This window comes from Ursus americanus, chromosome 34 (genome assembly GCF_024610735.1).
Source record: "Ursus americanus isolate L20-20 chromosome 34, mUrsAme1.1.p, whole genome shotgun sequence".
NCBI classification, from domain to species: domain Eukaryota; kingdom Metazoa; phylum Chordata; class Mammalia; order Carnivora; family Ursidae; genus Ursus; species Ursus americanus.
In genome coordinates, this window is record NC_142160.1 from 4,292,793 (window position 1) to 4,316,906 (window position 24,114).

Consider the following 24,114-nt stretch of genomic DNA (forward strand, 5'->3'; position numbering starts at 1 on the left):
CAGCAAGGCCTTTCCTCTATGAGTGACATCCAGTCCCGGACCAGGGCAGCTCACACAAACAGCACTCACCCACTCGACATCACAACTCATCAAGGATATCTCTTCCAAGCAGTTTTGAAATCCAATTGAATCAATCCTTAAAAGCAGTTAGTTTGAAAAAGACAGCAGGAACATACCAAACGTGCCATAAAATCCTCTAGGTCCACAAGTCCCCACGCCATACTTCTTGAGAGACGCCAAAGCTGCTGCCTTTGTGGGAGAAACGTCAGGTCTTAATACTTTATCTCTCAGGTTCAAAACTGACATTTCCTATTCTTTAGCGCCTCCCTCCCCCAACTAGGTTCCTCCCTTTCTTAGAACCATGGCAATTCTAACAACAGGATATAAAGAGCAAACATATGTAAAGATTTAGGGACAGAACTTAAAATGTGGGAAAGTTGTATTGGTTTGATTATCCAAACGTGGTTAACTCAAGGCCTTTATAATTTTTGCCATTTCTGGGCAGAAGTCTTTCCTCAGAACGGCTCACTGGCTCACAATCCTCACAGGAGACGAAGCAGTTTCCTGGGCACACCTCTGACTATTACCTGGGGCTGGCTCCCATGGGTTTCTGGATGTCACCGTCACTAAGCCACACCAGACACCCTGATTGCCCACCCTTTGTCGAAACCCCCGTCACAGCTCTGCCAAGAGGAGTCATGGCAAATGGCCAGCAGAGAGAGCCCTTTCTGATGTTCTCCATTTGTCTCTTCCCTCGTGCCCAGCTTCTTAAGTAATGGTGCCGTCTTCCGCACAGGTGCTACTTACCTTGACCCGAGGGTTATCCAACAATCCCAGAAAATTAAATGAGGCAAAGTTCACACATTTTTTTCCATTCACCACAATGTTGTGGCTGGGAGGGCTGGGGAAAGAGAGGACAGTGTTGTACTTGAGCAAGTATTCCCGTTACAGGGCACACATTGTCACATCACCCTGGGGGCACGCAAGACACAGAAGTGTTACCCTACCCTAGTTGCACACCTAGTTCTCTATTTTAACAACTGATTAATTATTTTAAAGATTTATTTATTTCTAGAGAAATAAATGTTTCCGTGAGTGTATGCACGGAAACCGGGGGAGAGGCAGAGGGAGAGACAGAATCTCAAGCAGACTTGGAACTGAGCATGGAGCCCACCATGGGGCTTGATCTCATGACCCTGAAACCGTGACCTGAGCCTTAATCAAGAGTCAGCCACTGAACTGACGGAGCCACCCAGGTGCCCCTCTTATTTTTAAAATGTAAAATCAGAAAGTGGTGTATTACAAATCAGGCTAATTTGTAGTACTTAAAAAAAAAGTGAGCTATAATTCCAACACATATAAATGGCAAATCTTATTTGATTTTAAAACTCATTAAGAAAGAAGTAGCTAAATGAAATGAAATACCTTGGGAAAAAAATATGGAATAAGACAAACAAGATGGAAATATAAAAACATCAAGATCAAAAGCAAGAATGGGCAGAAAAACATATGGCTTTACTGTTAAGTAGTTTAAAAATACATGTAAACTATAGAAAGACACTACAAAAATCAGTGGGCTACGTTTCCAAGCTCTACAGTTAGTGCTGGAATACTACGTAAGAGGGATTCCTCCCCTGCCCCTGGGGAGAAACAAAGACACAGCGTGGCCAGGAGCACAGGTCTCAGTTGGGCTGGGAGAGGAGACGGGCTCTTGAGATCACCAAGTGCTCTGCTGACAATACTCCCACAGGCCAGGCTTCAAAAACACGGGGCCAAACTGCAGGTCATGAGCTAGTGAGGCCAACTGGTCACGACCAGCCTCTTCTAGCTGAAGGAAGCCATGACAAGAGTGGCACGGAACCATCAGAGCACCCGGCACAGGGCTGTGGCACGAAGCTGCTTCCCGTGTCCCCATGTGCTGCTGTGCACACGGGCTGCTCTGAAAGACACCCTGGGGCCAGAAAAGGCTGGGAAACCTGTTCTCAATACGTGTTCACAGAACTGGTGTTCGAGAAACAGAAGACGCTGGGAAACCCGGGAAGGAAGAGAATGACCACCAGAAGCAGGTGGACCCATACAGAAGGCAGGAGGACTCCGGGAAAAGACCATGGGCTGCAGTGAGGCAGACAGCCTCCACCAGCATCACGGCTCCTCCTGGCTTCAGGAGCTCGGGGAGGCTCCCTGGCCTCTGTGAGTCTCTGCTTCTTAATCTAGGAAGTCGGGAGAGAACCCCCTCTCAGGGTAATTGCTATAAAAGTGCCTGGTCCATAAGAGGTGCTCTCTAAATATTCCTTCCCGCTTCCCTCTGGCCTCAAGGGCCCAAGCACCTGCTCTGATTCCAAATCCACCATGTCATCTAGTTTCCTACTTCTCGGGCTTTCTTACGTTTCCCGATCCTCCTGGTGTAGAGGTGCTGGCGCTCACAAAGAAATGAAAAGACAGAGCCCCTATGGAGACAATGTTATACTAAAGGTTGCTGCTGGAAAAGTTAAGGTCATTCTACAAAAACCAATAGGCTGAGAAATCAAATCATCAAGAGAAAGTACGCCCAATGCCCGTGACCACAGCTGATAAGCTGTCAAGAGGCACCATGATGCAGGGATACAGGGATCTCATTTCCGTCGGCACTTGGAGCAGGGGAAGAAAGCAGTTTCTAGTAAGAAATGGAAGGTTCACATCCTTGCTCCACGCAGGCTTGCAGGGATGTCACACCCGTCACTTACCACGAGAATGCTGGAGCACACGACCCCTCAGAGTCTCTCGCAGAAGCAAATAAAGTCAACCCAGAGACGACTCCACAATCAAGGCATCAGAGGACCAGAAGGAGGAAAAATGAAACCCTTTCCAACCAAAAACCACTACCTCACTATTAGTGAGGGTCAGTAATTACAAAGTGAACTTAGAAATAAGGAGAACGGTGTTTTACCAGGAGCCTAGGATTACAGAACCCCATTAACAGTGGGTTGGCTACCAGTGTGAGAGCAGGCACCTAGAGCAATGAAAGACTCTAGAATTCAAGAGAACTGTGTGTATCCAAACACCTGGCGAATGACAGCAGTTGCCCCACAAACTACGAAATCACACACATGTTTCTTTTTCTATGGAGAAAAATAAAGTTGGATAAACATGTACAAAGGTGAATTCTAGACCTATTAAAAACCTAGAAGATGTAACAAAAGAAAACGTGGACGAATGTCCTTGTGACACCTTGGAGTAGAAATGATTTCTGAACAAATTTCCCCACACACACAGAGTGAGACCAAGATGGATGAATCAGAGTCAAAATTAAGAATTTTGGTTGGGGCACCTGGGTGGCTCAGTCGGTTAAGAATCGACTCTTGATCTCAACTCAGGTCTTGATCTCAGAGTTATGAGTTCAGGCCCCGTGTTGGGCTCTATGCTGGGTGTGGAGCCTACTTAAAAAAAAAAAAAAAAAGAATTTTAGTTCAGTGACGACACCACAGACAGAGTTAACGGATGGATGATATTTACTGTACTTCCCTGAATCTAAGATGCCATCGCTGTTTTTTTAGCTACCACTAAGGAAGGAAAACAAGAAAACACTGCTGATGAAAATGTAATGATGTTTTCTTGTGATCTTACGATTTTTGAGTTTACGTTTAATGAGAAGTTCTATTCGGTATGCTTAGACACAGATTTCTGTCACACCACATCTGTACATCTAAAAGGGAAAACATAAATCAGTCAGCATATCCTTAACCTCTTTAACCGAGTCCCGAAGGTTTTCTCCCCGCTGGTAAGTCATAGATTGCATGTGTATTCCTACAATATTCTCCCTGCTGTGAGGAGTACCCCATGTCATCTAGGAGGATGCTCCCCCATTATTTCCGAGGTTACCTGACAGGTTAGTGTCCCCCGTGCTTCAAATTTTGATGCTGTAATTATCCACAGGCAGAAGTATGACAAAGGGATGTTCAAAGCCTTAGTCACTGCAGCCTCTGTTCTCTGGCTCAGAGGAGTCTGGCGCTCTCTCCTGCCATCCCCTGATTTTCCTGCCAGCAGCATTCACAACTCAGCTGAAGCGCTGGCAGTAAGCACAGCCATGACCAAGTTCACAGATACACAAGCAAGGACACCCCACCCACCGACAAAGGCTCTCAGCAACCACAGATTCATCCCCGTTTCAGAGATCTTAAAATAGGAAAAATAAGAACGTGTGTCTTGAAATTAGCATAATGGAGTACTACATTGAAAACGGACCATAGATTAAAGTCTACGTGGTACATGGGATTCTTGCTAATCAGAAAACAGGCTGGGAATTCAGGTAAGAAAAAAAAAAGGGGGCGCCTGGGTAGCGCAGTCATTAAGCGGCTGCCTTTGACTCAGGGCGTGATCCCGGCGTTCCGGGATAGAGTCCCACATCGGGCTCCTCCGCTGGGAGCCTGCTTCTTCCTCTCCCACTCCCCCTGCTGTGTTCCCTCTCGCGCTGGCTGTCTCTCTGTCACAGAAATAAATAAAAAAAAAAATCTTTAAAAAAAAAAAAAAAGAAAAAAAAAAGAGGTATAAGATAGGAAGAGGCATTCACAGAAGGGGAAAACCCCAGCAGCTACTAAGCAGATGAAATGACACTTACTCAAATACAAAATAAAGCAATGTTGCCAAACAGGGCTGTGGGGAAACCGGACCCCCGTATACTAACTCAGGGGAGCAGAGATGGGTGGGTCACCATGTAGAGAAGCCCCACAGGGAAATGAGACAGGTGTACGTCAGACCCCACTCCTGGCTCCAGAGAGACTCACACGGCTGCCCAAGGGGCCAGTAATCACCAGATGTTGTGCGGCAGTGGGGAGTGGGGGCAGCTTAGGTATCCATTATGGGGAAAGCAGCTAAGTACACAATGGAATCATACGTAGCAGTCAGAAGGAATGAACAAGAAATACATCAAGCCCTCCACATCTTCTGTTTGCCCTGCTTTGAGATTTGTTCATTATCACTTAACACCAGCTAACATTCTATTCATTTCACTGTTGGTTTGTCTGTCCCAGAAGAACTAAGATTTTGACTTACTGTATGTGCTCAGCACATTCCTGGAACACAATGGGCACTCAAACACATGTTCAAAAAAATGAGTGTGAATCAAAAAATCAGAATGAAGCACAAAATTAAAAACATACATTCATAAACCATTAAGATGTGGTTCCAAAGGTACTGGGAAACTGCACTGAAGTGGACTTGGGGTGCTGGAGGGGAGGCTGGAAGGGGGAGCAGCTGGGCTCCATGCCAGTCCCAGGAAGAACTGGGGATTACAGGCCTCTTGCAGAGGAAGAAATCTACAATTACAGGCCCAACCGGGAGAGACAGACACTGTGTCTCCTACAAGAGATCCACCAGCCCTGCAGCTCGGCCAGTGAGAAACCCTCACTGCCCTGGACTCTTGCTTTTCTCCAATAAACTTCCATTAAAACAGCCCTTCTCAATAGCCTCCTCCTTCTCCAGAAAATAACATTCTTCTCCGTTGTTTGCTGGACTTGACTATGGTTTAGCCATAACCTGCAGGTCCCAAACTGCAATATTTACTCCCCAATAAACCCACTTTTGTTGATAAAAATAACTATTTTTAAGGTTAACAATATAAAATAAAAATAAAATGTATTATTTTCATAATTAAGAAATATATGACATCAAGTGACTCATGAAAGCTCAGTGGCAGTATTTCAGGGGGGCGGCTGAGTCGGGGGTGGGGGAGGATGAAAGGAGACAAGGGGCAAAGCACCAGCACTGCCTTGTGCGGGCGCCAACCAGAGTAGGATGGAGGACAGGGTCAGCACCTGTGTCCACAAGGCCCCACGCGGAGAAACGAAGACGGAGCCTCAACCGAGTCGGGTCAGGAGACAAGCCCCCGGCAAAGCTGAGTGAGAGAGGGGGATGCACACAAACACTGCCTGCAGGGGAAACACGACCCCGCAGATGCGTACAGATACGTCTGTACGTAAGGGTGTGTGTTGTACATCTGCAGGCTCCACAGAGTCCTAGAAACTGCTTCAGGCCAATACATTCAAAAATGGCAAGAAGAAATGGACACTTACTAAATGACAGTAACCAAGATTACTCAAGAAGGAAACCTGAACAGCTTGAAGAATTCACTGAAGACATGAAGTTCAGGACTAAAAATCTAGGCTCAACAGAACCAACAGCACGACAGATGCAGACTGGTTAGAAGGCGGAGGAGGGTCAGTAAAGTGTCCTCCAGGCTGAGAAGGCACTTGAAGACTGAAAACTGAAGCCAGCCACCCCATCGTGTGACGGAGCTTTGCTCAGGGTAACTTACTGACGGGGGATGAGGCAGGTGGGCGGTCCGGTAGTGCGCAGCCACTCTCAGCCCCCATTCTCGGCCCAGTCCGGGCGAGCCTAACCCCCGGCTTTTACGGAGAGCAGGGCATGCGGGTGAGGTCACAGGGTAGTTATCTGAAGTGGGGCCTTCTGCACGCCAGTGATCCTCACCAGTTACCTAAGGTGCCTTGTTTAGGCAGGATCAGAACAAGCCTTCCCCCTTTCTGGTCAGGGCATACATTAACCTCCACGGGGCCCGGATCATGGAGCCCTGAGCGAGGTCACTGCACAGGCACGAAGAAGATGGAGGGCCAGAGACGCAGTGTGGTCAGCATGCCTACAATACAGTGGCTAAGAAAAGGGTAAAACCAATTATAACGGATACCTGAACTGGACCAGGCACAGTAAGGGAAAAGAAGAAACAAAACTCACGTTTCAACATACAACTTAAGAATCCCAAACTTTAGCAAAACAAACCAGCAATGTAGAAAAACAAACCAAACAGCCTTATTCCAGGAATGTAAGAATTATTTATTAATAGGAAAACCTACCAGTGGCTTCTGGTAAACAAAACAGAATGAAGGGAAAAACCCATCAAACTCTGGTCCCTTCTAATGGGACATAAAATGCCAAGATGTAAACATCTGATGCTACTAAGACCAGGATGCAAGCAGAGATGACACTCAGCAAACGGCAGGTTGTATGTGAGACGTCAGAGACCAGAGAGAGCACGTCTGCTGGAAGTGAGCAGCTCAGCCACAACTTCGGGGAAATGATCCCACGCTAGGGGAACAGCTCCCTGTGAACATGGGGACTGCCTGGAAACCGTGTAAGCAGCAGCCATTCGCTCAGATCCCCTTCCTGCTCTGCAGAAAGATAGGAGACTTACTCTCTGGAAAAGCCTGAATATCAGCTCAAAGTCCTAAGGACAGCTGAGAGATGGGGCCATGCTGAAAACAGAAATCAAATATAAATCTACATAATGAAAAATGGGACACTAAGCCCTCCTCCTGGAAAACAAAGGAGTAAATCTTCATAATCTTGGATTAGGGAAGGATTTTAGGATCTAATACAAAAGCACAAGCAACAAAAGAACAAAACAGATAAATTGGACTTCATGAAAATTGGAAACACTGATGCTTCCAAGTACACTGTCAGAGAAGTGACAAACCCACAGATTGGGGGAAAATATTTGCATGTCATATATTTGATAAGGGACTGGAATCCAAAATATACAAAGAGCTCTTATAAATCAATGATAAAAAGACAAATAACCCAGTTAAAAAATGGGCAAATGACTTAAATAGGTTATTCTCCAGAAAAGACATATAAATGACCAATTAGTGCATGAAAAGATGTTCAACATCATTAATCACAGGGAAATGCAAATCCCAGCCACAGTGGGATATCACTTCCCACCTAGCAGGATGGCTACAATGAAAGACAGTAAGTGTTGGCCAAGACAGGGAGAAATCATAACTCTCATGCACTGCTGACGGGAATGGAAAACGATTCAGCCACTTTGTTAAACAGACTGATGGTTCCTCAAAGTAAGTTCCCACAAACCTCAACAATTCCATTCTCAGGTGTATACTCAGGTGAAATAAAAACATATGTCCACAGAAAAAATGTGTACAGAGGCACCTGGCTGGCTCAGTCAGTTAAGCACCTGCCTTGGCTCGGGTCATGATCTCAGGGTCCTGGGATTGAGCCCCACATTGGGCTCCCTGCTCAGTGTGGTGTCTGCTTCTCCCTCTCCTTCTGCCCTTGCTCCTGCTGTCTCTCTCTCTCTCATTCTCTCTCTAAATTCTTTAGGTAAAATTTTAAAAATGTGTACACAAATATTCCTGAGAGTTTATGTATGTATATAATTTTTCTCCTTTCATATACTCCCAAGTGGAAATAACCCTCAACACCCATCAACTGATGAATGTACAAACAAAATGGGATATATTCAGAGTGAAATATTTTATTAGTCAGGAACAAAACTGACACATGCTACTATGACATGGACAAACCTTGGAAATATGATGCTAAGTGAAAGAAATCAGACACAAAAGGCCACATACTGCATAATTCCTTTTATATAAAAAGTCCAGAACAGCAGCCAAAGGCATGGAAAAAGTAGATTAGTAGGTATCAGGGGAAAGTAGCTGGGGAAGGGGGAAGTGGGGAGTGAATGAGGGTGGGTGTGGGATTTTTTTTGGGGGGTGATAAAAATATTCTGAAATTAGATGGAGACAATGGTTGCACATCTCTGTGAATATACTAAAACCCACTTAATCGTGGTGAATTAAAAGAGCAAATTTCATGGTCTGTGGTTTATATGTCAATAAGGCTGTTACTGAAAGAAAAAATCTATCCAAGTTAAGTAAATTCACTTGCTTTCAGGTTAACTCAGCACTGAATGAGCACCACTATTGTGTTCACTGAAAAGTAACTAAGTTTATCAACAACAGCAAAACGTGCTTCAAGATTTTTTGGTGATTTTTGCAAACTGTTTACAAAATGCTGTTAATTACAATGAAAATATTTTATCTAGTGAAAACAGTATAGATGCTAAGGGTCACCAGACACTGAGGTGTCTAACAGATCAGTAAGAACCAATAAAACAATCACTCTGGTGTAAAATAGTAAAATAAAAAACAATTTTAAGATCTGAAAGGTTTAAAAAAAATGTACCTTCCATAGCCCTTCCTCAGGAGGCTACGTGGACTCTAACGCGGGGGAGCAAGCCGGACAGAGCCGGCCAAGGCAGGGGAGGGACAAAGGGAATTCCGGAGCTAGGGCGACGGGAAGGCCCAGGCCGCCCGGGGAGCCACTCGAGGTACCAAGCACCAGTCAGCCTGCGGCACAACAAAGGTTTCAGGAAGGGAGCAAATGAACCCCACAGATAACGTACATGGGGACATTCTGAATGGAGACTGATGCTCCTGGAGGCAGATGACAGGATGAATTAGGTTGACTTGGGAGAGCCAAGCAAGCAAGCAGGAAACGAGGAAAACAAAAGTGTACGAGGGAGACAATATAATTACAATATTCTGTGTAATAAGAAAAATGGATGCTAAGCTTACCTCCTGAATGATACTAATGTGGTCACAAAACTGTCAACACTAAGTAATCCAGGGACACACAGTGTAATAACAAATCTGTGCTGGGGAGAAGGGAGGAAAAGGGGCCTGTGTGTGGCTTGCAGGGGGTGTCCTGTCGAGGGGACCCAGGGAGCCCCACCACAGCCAGGGGTCACAGCAGGCTGCTGCCTTTCCCGGGGCACGGGCCTCCTTTCCTGATCACGCGAAGGCAGTAGAGGAGCGACTACAGCAGGGGGGAGGGCAAGTGTGGGTGTGTTTTCAGAGGGCCAGTCTCTGCCCCCTGCAATGAATGGATAAAATTAAAACTGGAAAAGAAAGGACACCACCAAGAAATAATAGCATAAGCACATGCCTTAGAAAAACACAGGTAAATCCCAGAAACAGAAAGTGACTACTTGGAGATAGTGGGAATCTGGGGTGAGGAATGGTGGCATGGTGGGCTGCAGTCTTTCTCATAAAAACTCACATCTATGCATCATTTAAAAACACCTACCAATATAATTTAACACAGTAACTGCCTAGAGCAGAGAGCTCATACCATCATCTCAATAGATACAGGAAAACATGGGATAGCATTTAATGTTCTGATTTTAAAAACTAATGAAAAAATTCCCTTAGCAAACTGACAAGAGACAGGAAGGCCAATCACTGGTACAGGTCATCTCTCAGAAGCTACCAGGACACTGAGACCCCGTCACCACTCCTATCCAACCGCATGGGAGGTGTCCTAGCCAGCACAGTAACACAGGAACAGAAGACAAGGATGCTCCTCGTGACAGAAACGAACACGCTCTGGTTCCTAGAGACGAGTCCATTAAAAGACACACAACATCCATGTCCTGGTCGTTAAGCAGGAGTTACCGTGGGCGGAAACTGATGAAGGATAGGTGGGACCTTCCTTACTTCTCACAACTGCATATGAATCTACCATTATTTCAATGTAAAAAGTAGGGGGGAAAGGATAAGCAGTCTTTATGAGGAAAGTGACATAACTTTACTGTAGGACGTGAAAGACCGAAGTGATACACCAGGCACACAGTGAGAAAATTCAGTATCAGCAAGATTCCAGTTAATTCAAATCAGTGCACTGCTAGTCACAAACCCACACTCATTTTTTGGCCAAATGTGATCAGTTAAATTGAAACTCACACTAAGAAACAGAGTTGCAAATAGCCCAAGCAATTCTGAAGGACAAGGAGGTGAAGGGCTCACTCTAGTTAAGGCCTATTCTTAAGCTGTACTATATATATGAAATTCTGGCACAGGGAGAGACAAATACACTGACAGAGTGGAAATATAGCCAGAAACAGACCTGTTAGGGGGGCACGTAGTATACAAAAAAGGGAAATTTCTATTCTGTAGGTCAACAATGGACAATTCAATTAAGAATGCTAGGATAACTGACCATACAGAAACAGGCAGATTTGACCTCTGGGGGCGGGGAAGGACTTGTTAACCACAGCATTAATGATGAGTAAGTCTGAGTTCAGAACATGTAAAAATTTTGTATGACCACAGAAATCCATGGAGTGAAGAATACAAGCCTCCCTACATCAGACCAGAAGTGGACGGATACACTCAGGAGAATATGCTGCACCACATTTTTAGACAAAATACTGAATAATTTCATGGCATCAGGGATACGTGTTAAAAGTAAAAATATAGGGGCACCTGGGGGGCTCAGTCAGTTAAGTGTCCGGCTCTTGATTTTGGCTCAGGTCACGATCACAGGGTCTTTTTTTTTTTTTTTTTTTAAAGATTTTATTTATTTATTTGACAGAGAGACAGCCAGCAAGAGAGGGAACACAAGCAGGGGGAGTGGGAGAGGAAGAAACAGGCTCCCAGCGTAGGAGCCTGATGTGGGGCTCAATCCCTGAATGCCGGGATCACATCCTGGGCCAAAGGCAGACGCTTAACAACTGAGCCACCCAGGCGCCCCACAATCACAGGGTCTTGAGTCCAAGCCCCGCAATCAGACTTTGCACTGAGCATGGAGCCTGTTTAGGATTCTCCTTCTCCCTCGCCCTTTGCTCCTCCACATTCTTTCTCTCTCTAAAATAAATGAGTTTTGTTTTTTTTTTTTAAGTATAAATGTAAGTGAAAGAAAGACATCCACCAACTTCATGGTAACGGTTGTCCTTTGTGGGAGATAAGAGTTAAGTGGTAGATGGGAAGGCGTTTCTTTACCTATATCTGGAATGTTTTATTTCTTTTTTCAAAAGTAGATTTGAAATAAAGATAGCAAAATGTTAATGCCTACTTATTCTGGATGGTGGGTACACACGGGTCAGATATTTCCTGCAAACTTAAAATACTTTTTAATTTAAGAAAGCATACATGGTGAAGCAAAGACAAGCAACAGAAGAACTAAACACAAAGATCAGACCCTGGAAGCAGGGAGAGAGGCAGCACAAGGAAGGTCAAGTTTCAGAATTCCTCCTGTGAGAGTCAAGTGCTGCTGTCTATAGTTAATCACTAAGCAGAAGTGTGAGCACACTATTAATATCTGGTTACGAAGGTAACCTACAATGATCTAAAATCAGTAACAATCAAGCTGAGAAAAAGCAGGAGCGCTGCTTTTCATTTCAAGTGTGTCTCACTATTTGAAATATTATCAGGAGCATGTATTATTTTGCAAAAAAAGATTTTTTTTAATGGAACAAAGGGACAAGCTGCAATGCCCAAATTGGAGACTATAAAAAATGTCCATACAGCCTTAAAAGAGAGTCATATATTGGGCACTAAAGCAGAGAGTTTCTGATCGTCAGAGATTTCTGAATATCTTATTTCTGTTAAAAAAGAAACACTACATAAACCTCTGTATGCTTTGGTCAGTATATCTACAGGAAACCAGATACAAGTCCTTTGAGAAGCAAACCACTTTACCCTGAAACGACGTTGTAGTTGAGAGCAGGATGGTCTTTTGAGATGGGAGGAACAAGAGGTTCTGGCTGCCACTCTTCAATCAATTCTTCCTTCTCCTACGGGAGAAAAGGAAAGAAAATACAGCAGAATGCTAGTCACTGGACAGTGACTGTTTTGTTCCCACACTGCTGTTATAAATCAACCAATAAATTCCTCATCTGTTCCTGCCAGTGACCGAGTGGCAGAGAGCAGCAGCCCGGAAGGCCAGAGTACATCATGCATACTGTCCACCTGTGACTGTGGGACAGACGTCAGAAGCATCTCAAGATCCCCTCGTATTCAAGAAACTGCAGATCCGTACAGCAGAAGGGCAATGCATCTATGTTGCCAGAAGTTAAGCTTTAAAAACACAGTTTTTTTTCTTTCACGGCTTTTAGGGTAAGATGTCCATGATTACTAAATCTTGCTAAGTTTGGCTTTCAGAGGATTACTGTAAAGTTATGCCTAATCATTCATTTAAAAAATGTATATATATGTGGATTGCCAGCTTTTTAAACAAAAACTCAAAATACCAGGAATGATCAACTGCTTAAAAAGCTGAGCTAGAAGCAAGCCACCTGATCATTCACAAGGAGTTCTGAAATGCCAAAGGAAAAAGCAGAGACGGGACCTCTGCCCTGGATGGCCCAATCTTACTGCAATGCTATCCAGAGTGTTCCATGGCACGCTAATCCCACAAGGTAGTCAGGACAAAACGGTGGGGGAGGGAAGGACCTGTGGTCAAGGTGAGGGCATCTCACCAGAGCTTCAAATATCCACTGGCCTACTAAGGTTATATGAAATCATATAATAAGACATCCCCTACTCTGCCTTAGCCAGGTTTCCAAAATGTATCTGCCCTAAGAACCATGTGCTGCATGCCCTTTGGAGGACACACCTGATCACCCTACAGTTAACATGAAAGATCAGGATGGCGGCAGCCAGTCGGTGCAATGCAGGGAGTGACTGCCACATTGTTTCATTAATTCCGCCCCATCTCCATGCTGGACTCAGTGCTGCCCTGTGAACCAAAGTTGTAGTAGAGATTTTCATGGAAAAACCTTTCTCACAGTCACTGGTCTCTCTAAGCATCCTGACCCAATGCTATAGAGGCTGGAGAGGAAACAGATCCGAGTGACGGAAACCACAGTGCGATCAGAACCACTCTTCCCTCTTGCACTGGGGCACCGTTCCTAGGTGCTCCCACCGGAGTGAGAAAGATAAACTTCTTTTCCACAAGCCCCCTCATCCTTCAGGTGAACAGGACTCCACGTGGGCAGTGCCGCAGTCCCCTAGACACTACTGCTTCCTAAGGTTCTCCTGGCTTGGGTTTGGACTGGGTCCCTTACCACGGAAAACACATCAAAATTCAGTTTGGGGTGGGGAGGCGGGAGGATTCTTTCCAACTCCGAATTTCCTTTATGAAGAACACTGGGAAAACTTTCCTTCGGGTTTTAGAACAGTGGTGCTCTTCCTGAGCAGCTCACGTCACCCTGCACGTTGAAAATCAAAATCTTGTCACTGCCCATGCTTCCTTCCTACCGTCTGTCCCTGAGACTGCTGCTTCCTCTGACGAAGTGCAGCACTCTGTGGCAGGGTGCTCCTCTGGGTGTCTGCTTTACCCCTGGCTTCTCCGTATTTTGCTTCCCTGATATTTCCTTTCCCTTGATTTTTTATATTACAGAAAATATTTTAACATACATAGGTGAACCACCACAAAAAATACTTTTTGGAAGGATGTAGCAACTGTAATCATACACTGATTAATAAAAAAGATTTAATTTCTTACCTTGACTGTAAGATCTGATCGTTCTTGTAATTTGTAAGTTTTAGAGAACAGAAGTCTGATTATCCAGAGAATGAGAATTCCTTCCAAAATAAGATGGTAAGCAGGAGCCTAATAATGAGCCAAAAACCAAAAAAGAAATGAAATAAACACTTCCAAAATCTGCACATAAAATGTAATGCACTCGTATATATTGCCTCCCATAACCTTTAACCTATTACTTAAGATTTATTTTCAAAACTCCTTTCATTTCTACTCATTCCTTTCCCCATTTCTAACAGTCAGCAATTTCTCCTTCACATGGAAAATCTCTAATAGCACAGCTTTAAAATCTCTATAGGAAAGAAATTTAATTCCTAATAAAATAAAATGCAGAATCCCAACATGTGGAACAATATCAACTATCAGATCCTTCAGATAATGTATGTTTCTACTGGAGGGAAAGGACAGTAACCAACATTTCACAGCTTTGCTAGCCTTCTACCACCCCAGTGTACCACGGATGAGTTAGAAGAGTCATCTGAAATTCAGTTTCTACAATTCTTAGAGTTTTGCACATCTTCCTATGGTTTCTGTATCCCCAGTAAGCCTCTTTAAATCCTTCCTGGAACATGGCTGAGGAAAACAAGACTTTATAATAAACGCCTAAAGGAATGGCAGGTTTTTTTCCTACAGCAGTTCCCCAAAAGTATGCAGTGTGTTCCAAGTCAACAGGCATGAAGACACCTTACTGAAACTATCCATGCCAAGTCTTCTTTTCAACTGTACATTTCCAACATAAAGGCTGGGCTGACTTTAATGTTTTGCACAACCAGACACACTAAGTGCATGTGGAAGATTCCAGATAGTGACTAACCCCAGTCAATTACAGAGTGATCTACTCCAATAGACTGTCACTGGAAAGTCATTAAAAAAAAAGGTATAGAAACGTAAATACAAATTATTTGCAAACATTAGACAAAAAGAAAGTGAAGATGATTCACTATAATTTTTTAAAAAACCAGAATGTGGAGACAGGAAAACCGCAGACAAATTCATAGGTAAACTTCTAAGTCAATATACAATTATCTTTCTAACTACGTACATATGTTACATACACACACAATTATTTCTCTTTTTAGAATTCTCCTCAAATTCTATAGAGTAACTGTAACAAGAATGGAACAAGAATGGAAGTCTCTCTTTAAGATAATTTTTAAATATACTGATCCCCCTTGAAAATAATTCATTTAAGAATAAGGACTCTAGTCTAAGTATTCTTTCAGTTTTCTTGGGATGCCTGGGTGGTTCAGTCGGTTGGGCATCTGCCTTTGGCTCAGGGTCATGATCCCAGGGTCCTGGGATCCAGTCCCGTATCAGGCTCCTTGCTCAGCGGGGAGCCTGCTTCTCCCTCTGTCTGCCGCTCGCACTGCTTGTGCTCTCGCGCGTGCTCTCTCTCTCTGACAAATAAGTAAAATCTTTAACAAGAAAAAATATTGTTTTGGTTTTCTCAATAATTGTATTCTAGCAGGCAAGCATCTGCCCAAGTTACTGAGCATCTCTCTCCACAAAGAAATCATCCTAAGAAAAATTGAGACACTAATTGTCTAGTGACTTAATCAAAATCACAAATGCAGCTTCTTTTCCTGGAAATGTTACATCCAAGAAAATACCTCACTCTTGATCAGTTATGCAGCCCTCAAAAAGGAAGCGACAACATAGAACAGAAAATTGTTAATTTTTTTTTTTACTTCAATTTCAGTGGCTTTTATCTTAGTTACTATAGTTAGGCTCATATTGGCCATCATTTATACCACATCTGTTCTGTCAACTGTTTTTCAGGAAGTCCTGACAAGTCTTGCAGTGGAAGACACCACAGTCTCCCCTGCCAGTAAGCAGCAATGTTCAGTTTTTACAAAATTATCAAAAACTGAGATTCGTTCTAAATGAATACAAGCTCTATTTCTGCCCGTTTGTTCACGGCACTATCCCTAGTGTCTAGATCTGTGCTGTCCCAATACCGTAGCCACCAGTCACCATGTAACTGTGTAAATATATATCTAATTTAAGTTAAATGAAAAATTTAGTCCCTCACTTGCACTAGCCACATGTGGTTGGTTAGCGGCTACTACACCTAATAGCTCAAATATAGATCATGCAGAAAGTTCTACTGGGACAGGGTAGCGAAGCTCAGTAGATACATGTCCAGTGAATGAACATTCTCTAAGACTGAAGTTCTGCTATCATATCATATCTAACATACCTGAAATAGCTAGCCTTTCAAAACTCTTACCTACTCTGCCTTTAAAAATCTCTAAAAAGTGTATCTTTACAAGACAGAAAATGGGACGCATGTGGGAGAATGACAAACTATTTCATATTCCCAATTCCTAAATCATTCGGCTTTCGTAACCCCGCGCCCCGACAAAAACAAACTCCAATACACAACAACTCTGTCCCCTTTACCTGCTCCACAATCCCAAGGACCTGAATTCCCTAGGACCTTCCCAGACTGAGATCTTCCACTCTATTTTCACCACCCCGTTTTACTATCAGTCCCAACTCTGGTTTTTCAAGACCAGCTTCGCTCCTGCGCCCCCTCCCACCTGTTTCCTTCCTGAGCCCGGAAGGAGACCCTTGGTTCCCGCTCCCGCCCGTGCCTCCCCCGCGAGCCCCTCCAGCCAGAGAAGCCAAGGGTCGGGGCATGACCCAGCCAACCCCGCCCAGGACTCAGACCACAAATCCACCAGACCCGTCCCACCCCCGCAGGGCCTGGTGTGGTCGTGGGCGGCTCGGGCGGTCAAGCTCACCTCGTAAAGCGCCTGGACCATCTCCACCAGTACCCACTGCTCGGCGGCGGTCGCCATAGTCAGCCACCCGAGCTTCCTTCCGGAAGGCGAGTCGCAGGTACGTCAAAGAGCGCGCGGCGCAGCCCAGTGACGTCTAGCGCGTGGGGCGGGACTGACGAGCGCTGGGCTCCGCCTCCTGGCGCTTGAGCGGGGGAGGAAAGCGGGAAGCCGGGGCCTCAGAGGCGGGGCATGTAGGCCTTGGGGTCTCACCTGGTGGCAGGGCGGGGTGGGAACAGGTGATCTCCTGCGGTTGAGCTGTGCCAGGGTCCATGCTGGGCTCTCCGGATGGAGGGATTAATAATAAATGGCCCCTGCTCTGGGCAGGTAGTGTTCTGAAATTACAGACAGGCTCTTTACTTTTAAATGACAGAAGTTAACCCAGGAATGTACAGAACCTTAAAAGTACAGAAATATAAATAAAAATAGCCTCTTCTTATATAGCACTTAACGATGTGTCCTGCATAGACCAATGCTTGGCAGGAATTAAGTCCTACAGCAGTTTGGTGTGGAATCTTCTAGAATGCTTGTAGGCACATGCAGAGGTGGTGTGCACACTTACTTGGATTGGATGTCTTAAATACAACGGACCCTAGGGAAAATACTGATCTACAACTTGATTTTTTTCTATTTTTTTTCTTATAGTGTTTTTCCACTTGTCTATAAATCTTGTATTTTTAATCTTAAAGAAGACTACGTCTTGGAATAATATGTTATATATACGTATTTCTTGTTCCATTTTACTTAAATATTTTCCTGTTGGTGAACACTTAGGTTGTTTCCCACTTTTATCTCTGTTACCAACAATGCTGCAGCGAACATCTATGGGCATGTATCTTCCTGTTCATGTGGGAATATTTCTGAAGAACTTTCTCAAAGTGGAGTTTTAGTCACAGAGTATGCACAGTATTAACTTTGGGAAATACCGCCATAGTGTTCTCCAGAATGGCTCAGCCACTTTAAAATGTTTGAAAGTGTAGCCACACTGTAGCTCCTTGATGGATATAATCAATCTTTTTAAAACTTTTGCCCATTTAACGGAGACGAGAGGACACCTCACTGAGTTTTCTTTTTTATGCCTCTGGTTATTCGTGAGGTTGAGCAACTTTTTATTGGCATTTGTAGCACTGATTCTGTGAATCACCAATTCATATTCCTTGCCCATTTTCTTTTGGTGATTTTTCATTTTCTTATGGATTTACAGGAGCTCTTTCTACATTCTGAACATCTTATATTTTCCTCTTTCATAGGTGACATTTTTCCCCTGTTTCTTTCTGGCTGTTTATGTTGTCTTCTGTCACACTGACAATTTAGATTTTACACAATGTGTCAGACTGTTCCCTGACTGCCTGTGGATTCAGATCTTGCTCAGAAAGGGCATCTCCACTAGACGTAGGCTATCTTCCACGCTTGCACTGGTTTGTTGTTGCCTACAGTTAGCGCTTTAATTACGCTGGAAACTCTATTTTTGTAGGATGAGATGTATGGGCCTTATAATTATTTTTTCCTAAAGGAACAACAGATTTTCCCAATGCCATTTATTTGAGTAATCTTGACTTTCCCCAAAACTGTGACATGGCACCAGCACCATGCACTACATTTCCACATGGAGTTGGCGCTATGTATCTGATGACATAGGCATTCCGTCGGCATCCCCTGGGATCCAGCACTGTATGTGTGCACGTTGCCTCCCGTAGCTGCTTTTATTTCCAACAGCCAGCACCTGCACCTTCAGTCTGCCAGAACCCTGCTGGCATGTTGGGGTCCCCATGTTTCCTGCCCTCATGGAGGATGTGGGCACATGAATTTTCCCAGACACCCCTTAACTGCATAGATGACTCGTGGCTGCTGGGATGTAAATATTGCAGCTTCCTTGTCCCCCATAGCAAGTCGACTTCACCATCTTCTCTGGACTGAGTCGGCAGCACTATCTGCAAATTGTTTGATATACCCATTAAGAGGTGGAATCTACGCTCTCTTCCCTTGAGGCTGGGCATATCTTTGTGACAATTCTACAGTACAGTGCAGCTGCCGTGTAGAGGGATCATGTGGGTCCACACAGAGGGAGAAAAAGATGGCCACGGGGCCCTGAGCTTCCCCAGAGCCCAGATGTTTGAGTCTTGCTAGTCCAGAGCCAGACACGTGAGGAAAGATACCTTCTGGATGGTCCCAGCTCTAGCCACCCTCTGGTTACCACCACCTGAGAGACCCAGAGACCCTGAATGAGAAATGCCTAGCTAAGCCCAGACAACCCCCAAATCCGTGAGCAAAAAAAAATGTTTGTTTGTTCTCATTTTTAGCCACTGCTTTGGGATTGTTATGTGGCAGTTACCTGCTACAGTAGAGAACTGGAACAGGCGCCTTGTCAGATTTCGTGTTCTGCACGCTTGCTGCCAAAGGTTGCCGTGATGACAAATGATCACAAACTGGGTGGCTTGAAACAGAAATTTACTGTCTCACAATTCTGGAGTCCAGGAGTCCAAAATCAAGGTGTCCGTAGGGCTGCATTCCCTGCAAAGGCTCTGGGGAAGAACCCTTCCTTGTCTTGTCCAGCGTCTGTGGCTCTTCCTTGGCTGTGGTTGTGCAATCACACTCTCTGCCTCAGTCCTGGCATGGCCTTCTCTTCTCCGGCTGCTCTCTGTGTGCCTTTTAACAGACATCTGTCTTTGGATTAAGGGCCCACCGTAATAATCCAGGATGATCTCATCTCAAGGGCCTTAACTTACATCAGCAAAGAAACTTTTTCTAAATAAGGCCATATTCACAGGGTTCAGGATGTAGACATGTCTTTTGGGGGGCCACCACTCAACCCACCGCAGTTCAACCTCTGGCCACCCAATTCACATCTGTCTCATGTGCAAAATACATTCACCCCATCCAAGAGTTCCAAGATCTTAACCCACATTTACACATCAGTAGCTCAAAAAGCCCCAAATGTCATCATCGAAGTCATGAGTATCAGACATGGATGAGTCCCAGTATCACCCATCCAGGGACAAAGTTCTTCTCCATCTATCGACTTGTGAAACTAGAAGATCTCATACAAAATGCAATGGTGAGACAGGTACGGGATAGACGTTCCCATTCCAAAAGGGAGAAAAGGGAAGTAATAAAGGAGTCATCTGTCCCAAGCAAGTTAAGACGGCAGCAGAACAAGTTTCATTTAGTTTCAAGGTCTGAGAATTACCCTCTGTGGCTTGGAGCTGCATTGTCTGGGCCCACGGCTCCACAGGCCTCTGCTCCCACACCTCCAGCCTCTACCTCTGTGTTCGTGGCTCTGTCCCCAGAATCATTCTTCCTTTTTCTGGAAGGGCAGCATATTCTTATAACTGAGTAGCTCTATCAGCCCATTTTCTGGCTATAGAACTCTGGAAATCTGACAGCCCTCTTTTACTTTGTCCTGTCTCTGTCCCTCAGGCCAACCTGGCAGTGTCCTGCTGATACAATATTCTCAAAAACTGTTGGTCTCCCACGTCTGTCATGCGGTTTCATGCCATTAGACAAGAGGGTCCCTCACACATCCTTCCGGCAAACACCACCTCTACTCCTGGCTCTGCTGAGACAGTTGAGTGGATCCATCAGTCCCCTGCTCATGTCTTCAACAGAAAGTTGTCCAGCCACATCCTGGGTGTTCTCTCTCTCTCTCTCTCTCTCTCGCAGTCCCTCAACAGTGAAGCTACTCATTTTTCGTCCTTTGCAACACGGATAAGCCAAGATTCTCCCAAATCATCAAGCACTGGTTTTGTTTTTGCTTAACAGTGCCTTCCTCAACTTACCACTTTCCTCTCCCATTTTATTAGAATCAGCAAGAAGGGACCAGTCCACACCTTCAACGCTTTGCTTAGAAATCTCAGCTAATTATTCAAGTTCATCATTTACAGGTTCTGCTTTCCCCATGACTGCAGGACACGATTCAGCCAAGTTCTTTGCGGGCACACCGCAAGGATCACCTTCCCTCCAGTCCCCAATAACATGTTCCTCGTTTGCTTCTGAGCCGTCAACAGACACGCCTGTCACATCCGTATTTACTAACACGCTGTTCATAATGAGCTATGCGTTCTCTGAGAGGACAGAAACCTTCTCTCCGTGCTCTTCATTTCCTTCTGAGCCTTCTTCACCAGGCTGCCTTTAAAGTCCATGTTTTTACTAACAGTCTCTTCAGGAAGTCCAGGCTTTACCTCTCATGCACCTCAAAATTCTTCCAACTTCTACCCAATCGCCTAATTCCAAAGCCGCTTCCACAGTGTGAGGCACTTGGTACGGCAGCACTCGGCTTCCCAGGACCAAAATCCGTAGGAGTTTCCTAGGGTGGTAACAAATAGCGTTCTGGAAGTCAGAAGTTCAAAATGCAGATGTCCACAGGGCTGCGCTCCCTCTGAAGACTCCAGGGGAGAATCTTCCCTTGCCCCCTCAAGTCCTGGTGGCTCCATGCGCCCCTTGGCTTGTGGCTGCATCGCTCCCGTCTCTGCCTCCACCTTGGAGGGGTCTTCTCCTCTTTCTCTATGTGTCTCTCCTCCGTGTTTCTTATAAGGACACTTGTCGTTGGACTTAGGGCCCGTGCGTATAGTCCAGGATGATCTCATCTGGGGACCTTAATTACACAACTTCCTTCTCTTCCTGATTCGACCACTCAACCAATATTGCAAAATATTATATAATTATTGTATAATATTATATAGAATATTGTATAATACATTGTATAACCAATATTGTATAACTATGTATATAATAAAGGCTGTACCTATGTACATACTATCACATGAGTGCCTAACATTCAGCTTTTGATGGCGGAGGCGTCCGTTTCGAAAGCCATCCATCCTGAATAAACACACTGCCAGCTGCATCCCACGGCTCCCAGCCAAACAGCTGGAGAGGGAAGGAGGCTGTCCCCACCGCGCAGGGTTAGGGTTTCTCTTTCAGAAAGCCCTGGGTGACCTAGACACCTGGCCACTTGAGTGACCCCGCTTCTCCCTTCCCACACACTCATTCCCTAATACTTGCAAACTGTCTATCTGATGAGAGCTTAATATCCAGAATACACGAAGAACTGCAACTCAATAACAAAAACCCAGATAATCCAAGTAAAAAATGGGCATAGAATTCGAACAGACATTTTTTCCAAAGCAAATATGCAAACAGTCCCTACGCACATGAAAGGGTGATTAATGCTACTGAATCATACACTTGAAAGTGGTTAAAATAGTAGATTTTATTATGTATCCGTTTTACCACAGGAAAAAAAAACCCTACTTTTTCTTTATATGTATATATTTATCTTCTATATAAATTAACTTTTTTTTTCAAAATTTCCAACTTTTGTCCTTTCATGCTTCATTGTGGTAACATTTCTGATGTCAATATTCCAGTCCACTAATTTTACCTTCTGCCTTTGCAGCCTGTCGAATCAGTGGTTTCGACTGAGTTTCAGTGACCATTTCTAGGACTGTTAATTAGAATTCGCTTCATTCATTCACCAACGGGTATTTCCTGGGCGTTCTCTTCGGCACTGGAGTCCCAGGACCACAGACAGGTGACGTCCCCACCATCCTGGAGTGTACCCTGTCGTGGGAAGACTGACCATAAACGTGCACAACTAAAGATGTGGACTAAGGTCATGAAATGCTCTGTAGAAGAGGAGAGTATGCACAGAGATAAAGAATTACAGAGTGGACAAGGCAGGCCTCTCTGAAGACATATCATCTGGACAGAACTCAATAGAGCGAGGGAAGGAGACCCACGAGTGTCTTGTGAAGGAGTGACGCAGGCAGAGGGAAATGATGGGGAGATGCTTGGAGGGTTCACGAAACCCCAGATTGTGGCTGGCGTGGGGTGAGCACGGCTCCTGCTTGGCCCCCAGTGGCAGGGGTGGGTGAGGTGGGAAGTCCTCATGCCTGACACACCGTTTGAAGGCGGAGCTGATAGGATATGCTGCTGTGGGGTGGGAGGGAAAGGGGATCAGGGACACCCCAAGATCTTCCCCAAGACTACACTGTGTGTAGTCACCGTTTCCAAGATGGGGAAGATGGAAGGAGAGGAAGTCTGGGAGTGGGCATCGGTCCCCCACATGGAGACGTGCCAGGGGCAGGTGGGTGTTCGGGTCTGCAGTTAGAGGAGAGGCCGGAAATAGAGGTGTACAGCTGACAGTCTGGTGGCTGGAAGAGATTCTGAAACCCCAGGGAATGAGTGTAGACACAGGAGAGAAGAGGGGAGGGCCTCTGCCTTGGAGAGGCCCTGATCTACTGGGGTAGGTTTTCTCAAGAAGCTCCTGGGTGATATGCAGCTCCCCAAAGAGGGAGCAGACAAGAAAGAAGCCGGCATGGGACAGCTCATTCAGAAAAGAAAGGGAGGAGATCCCGGATGGCAGCCAGGGGGCAGGCCTCCCTACCGTGTGACAAGATCACGATGGATGAGGGGGAATGGACCTGGGTGGGTCCACCACCCAACAAATTAAGAAAAAGAGGAAATTACGCACAGAGAAGCAGGGAGCAGCTAGTCCCATGAGCCAGGACCCCTAACCTGTTACTGTCATTTGGGTGCCCTGTTGCAGACGATGACTTCTCTCTGGTCCTCTGCAGAGGAGGGACAGAGGGACAGGGCAGCTCTGGGGGGCCCTGGGGCAGAGGCTACCCTGGCTCTGAGGCCCCTATGCATCCCCAGGCCAGAAGTCCCGAATCCTTAACAAATCTCTCTCTCTATTCCCTATACTGGGCAGAATATAAAGATTCTTTGAAATGACCGCACTGGTTTTAAGTTGAGAGTCTTCTTTTCATCAGTGACCTTTACTATTGCTACTGTGCAGCCAGGGTGAGTTATCTACAAAGGGCTGCAGGGCCTGTCAGTTAAGTATCTGGAATGTGGAAAATACTCCGAGTGCCTAACATCTCTTGAAGGTTCACTGAGCCACATGGGGTTCCAAGTGAGCCCTGTGTGGACCGTGAGTGTGCTGGTGGTGGCACTGGGGGCAGCACTGGGCCTGAGTGCTGGGCCCACGGGGGGCTCGCCGAGACGGCAGGCCAGGGATTTGCCACCTCCCCGTGAAGTGCTGCCCAGGGTGGCCGCTCCTGAATGGGGCCAGGCACGGGCCTGGCACCTGCCCCAACTTCCTCCCACCTCCTGCGGACAGAATTTTACCTGCTTTACCAAGGTAGACCCTGCTCTGTTCTTCCAAAGGGAACAAAATGTAATCAAGATAGAATTTCCAAAACAAAACAATACA

The 24,114-nt window shown here is 45.3% G+C and overlaps 1 protein-coding gene across 1 annotated transcript in view; it reads right to left on the reverse strand.

Moving 5' to 3' along the window:
* SPTLC1 (serine palmitoyltransferase long chain base subunit 1) overlaps nucleotides 1-16,979 on the reverse strand; it is a 52,724-nt gene extending 35,745 nt beyond the window's left edge. Inside the window, exons 1-5 of the mRNA XM_045772405.2 lie at nucleotides 16,863-16,979; nucleotides 14,077-14,184; nucleotides 12,270-12,364; nucleotides 808-901; nucleotides 177-249 (exon numbers count right to left, since the gene is read on the reverse strand). Coding sequence (XP_045628361.1) covers nucleotides 177-249; nucleotides 808-901; nucleotides 12,270-12,364; nucleotides 14,077-14,184; nucleotides 16,863-16,919 — 427 coding nt within the window. The 5' untranslated portion in view covers nucleotides 16,920-16,979. The remainder of the gene's footprint in view (nucleotides 1-176; nucleotides 250-807; nucleotides 902-12,269; nucleotides 12,365-14,076; nucleotides 14,185-16,862) is intronic.
* Between the last annotated feature and the right edge of the window lie 7,135 nt (nucleotides 16,980-24,114).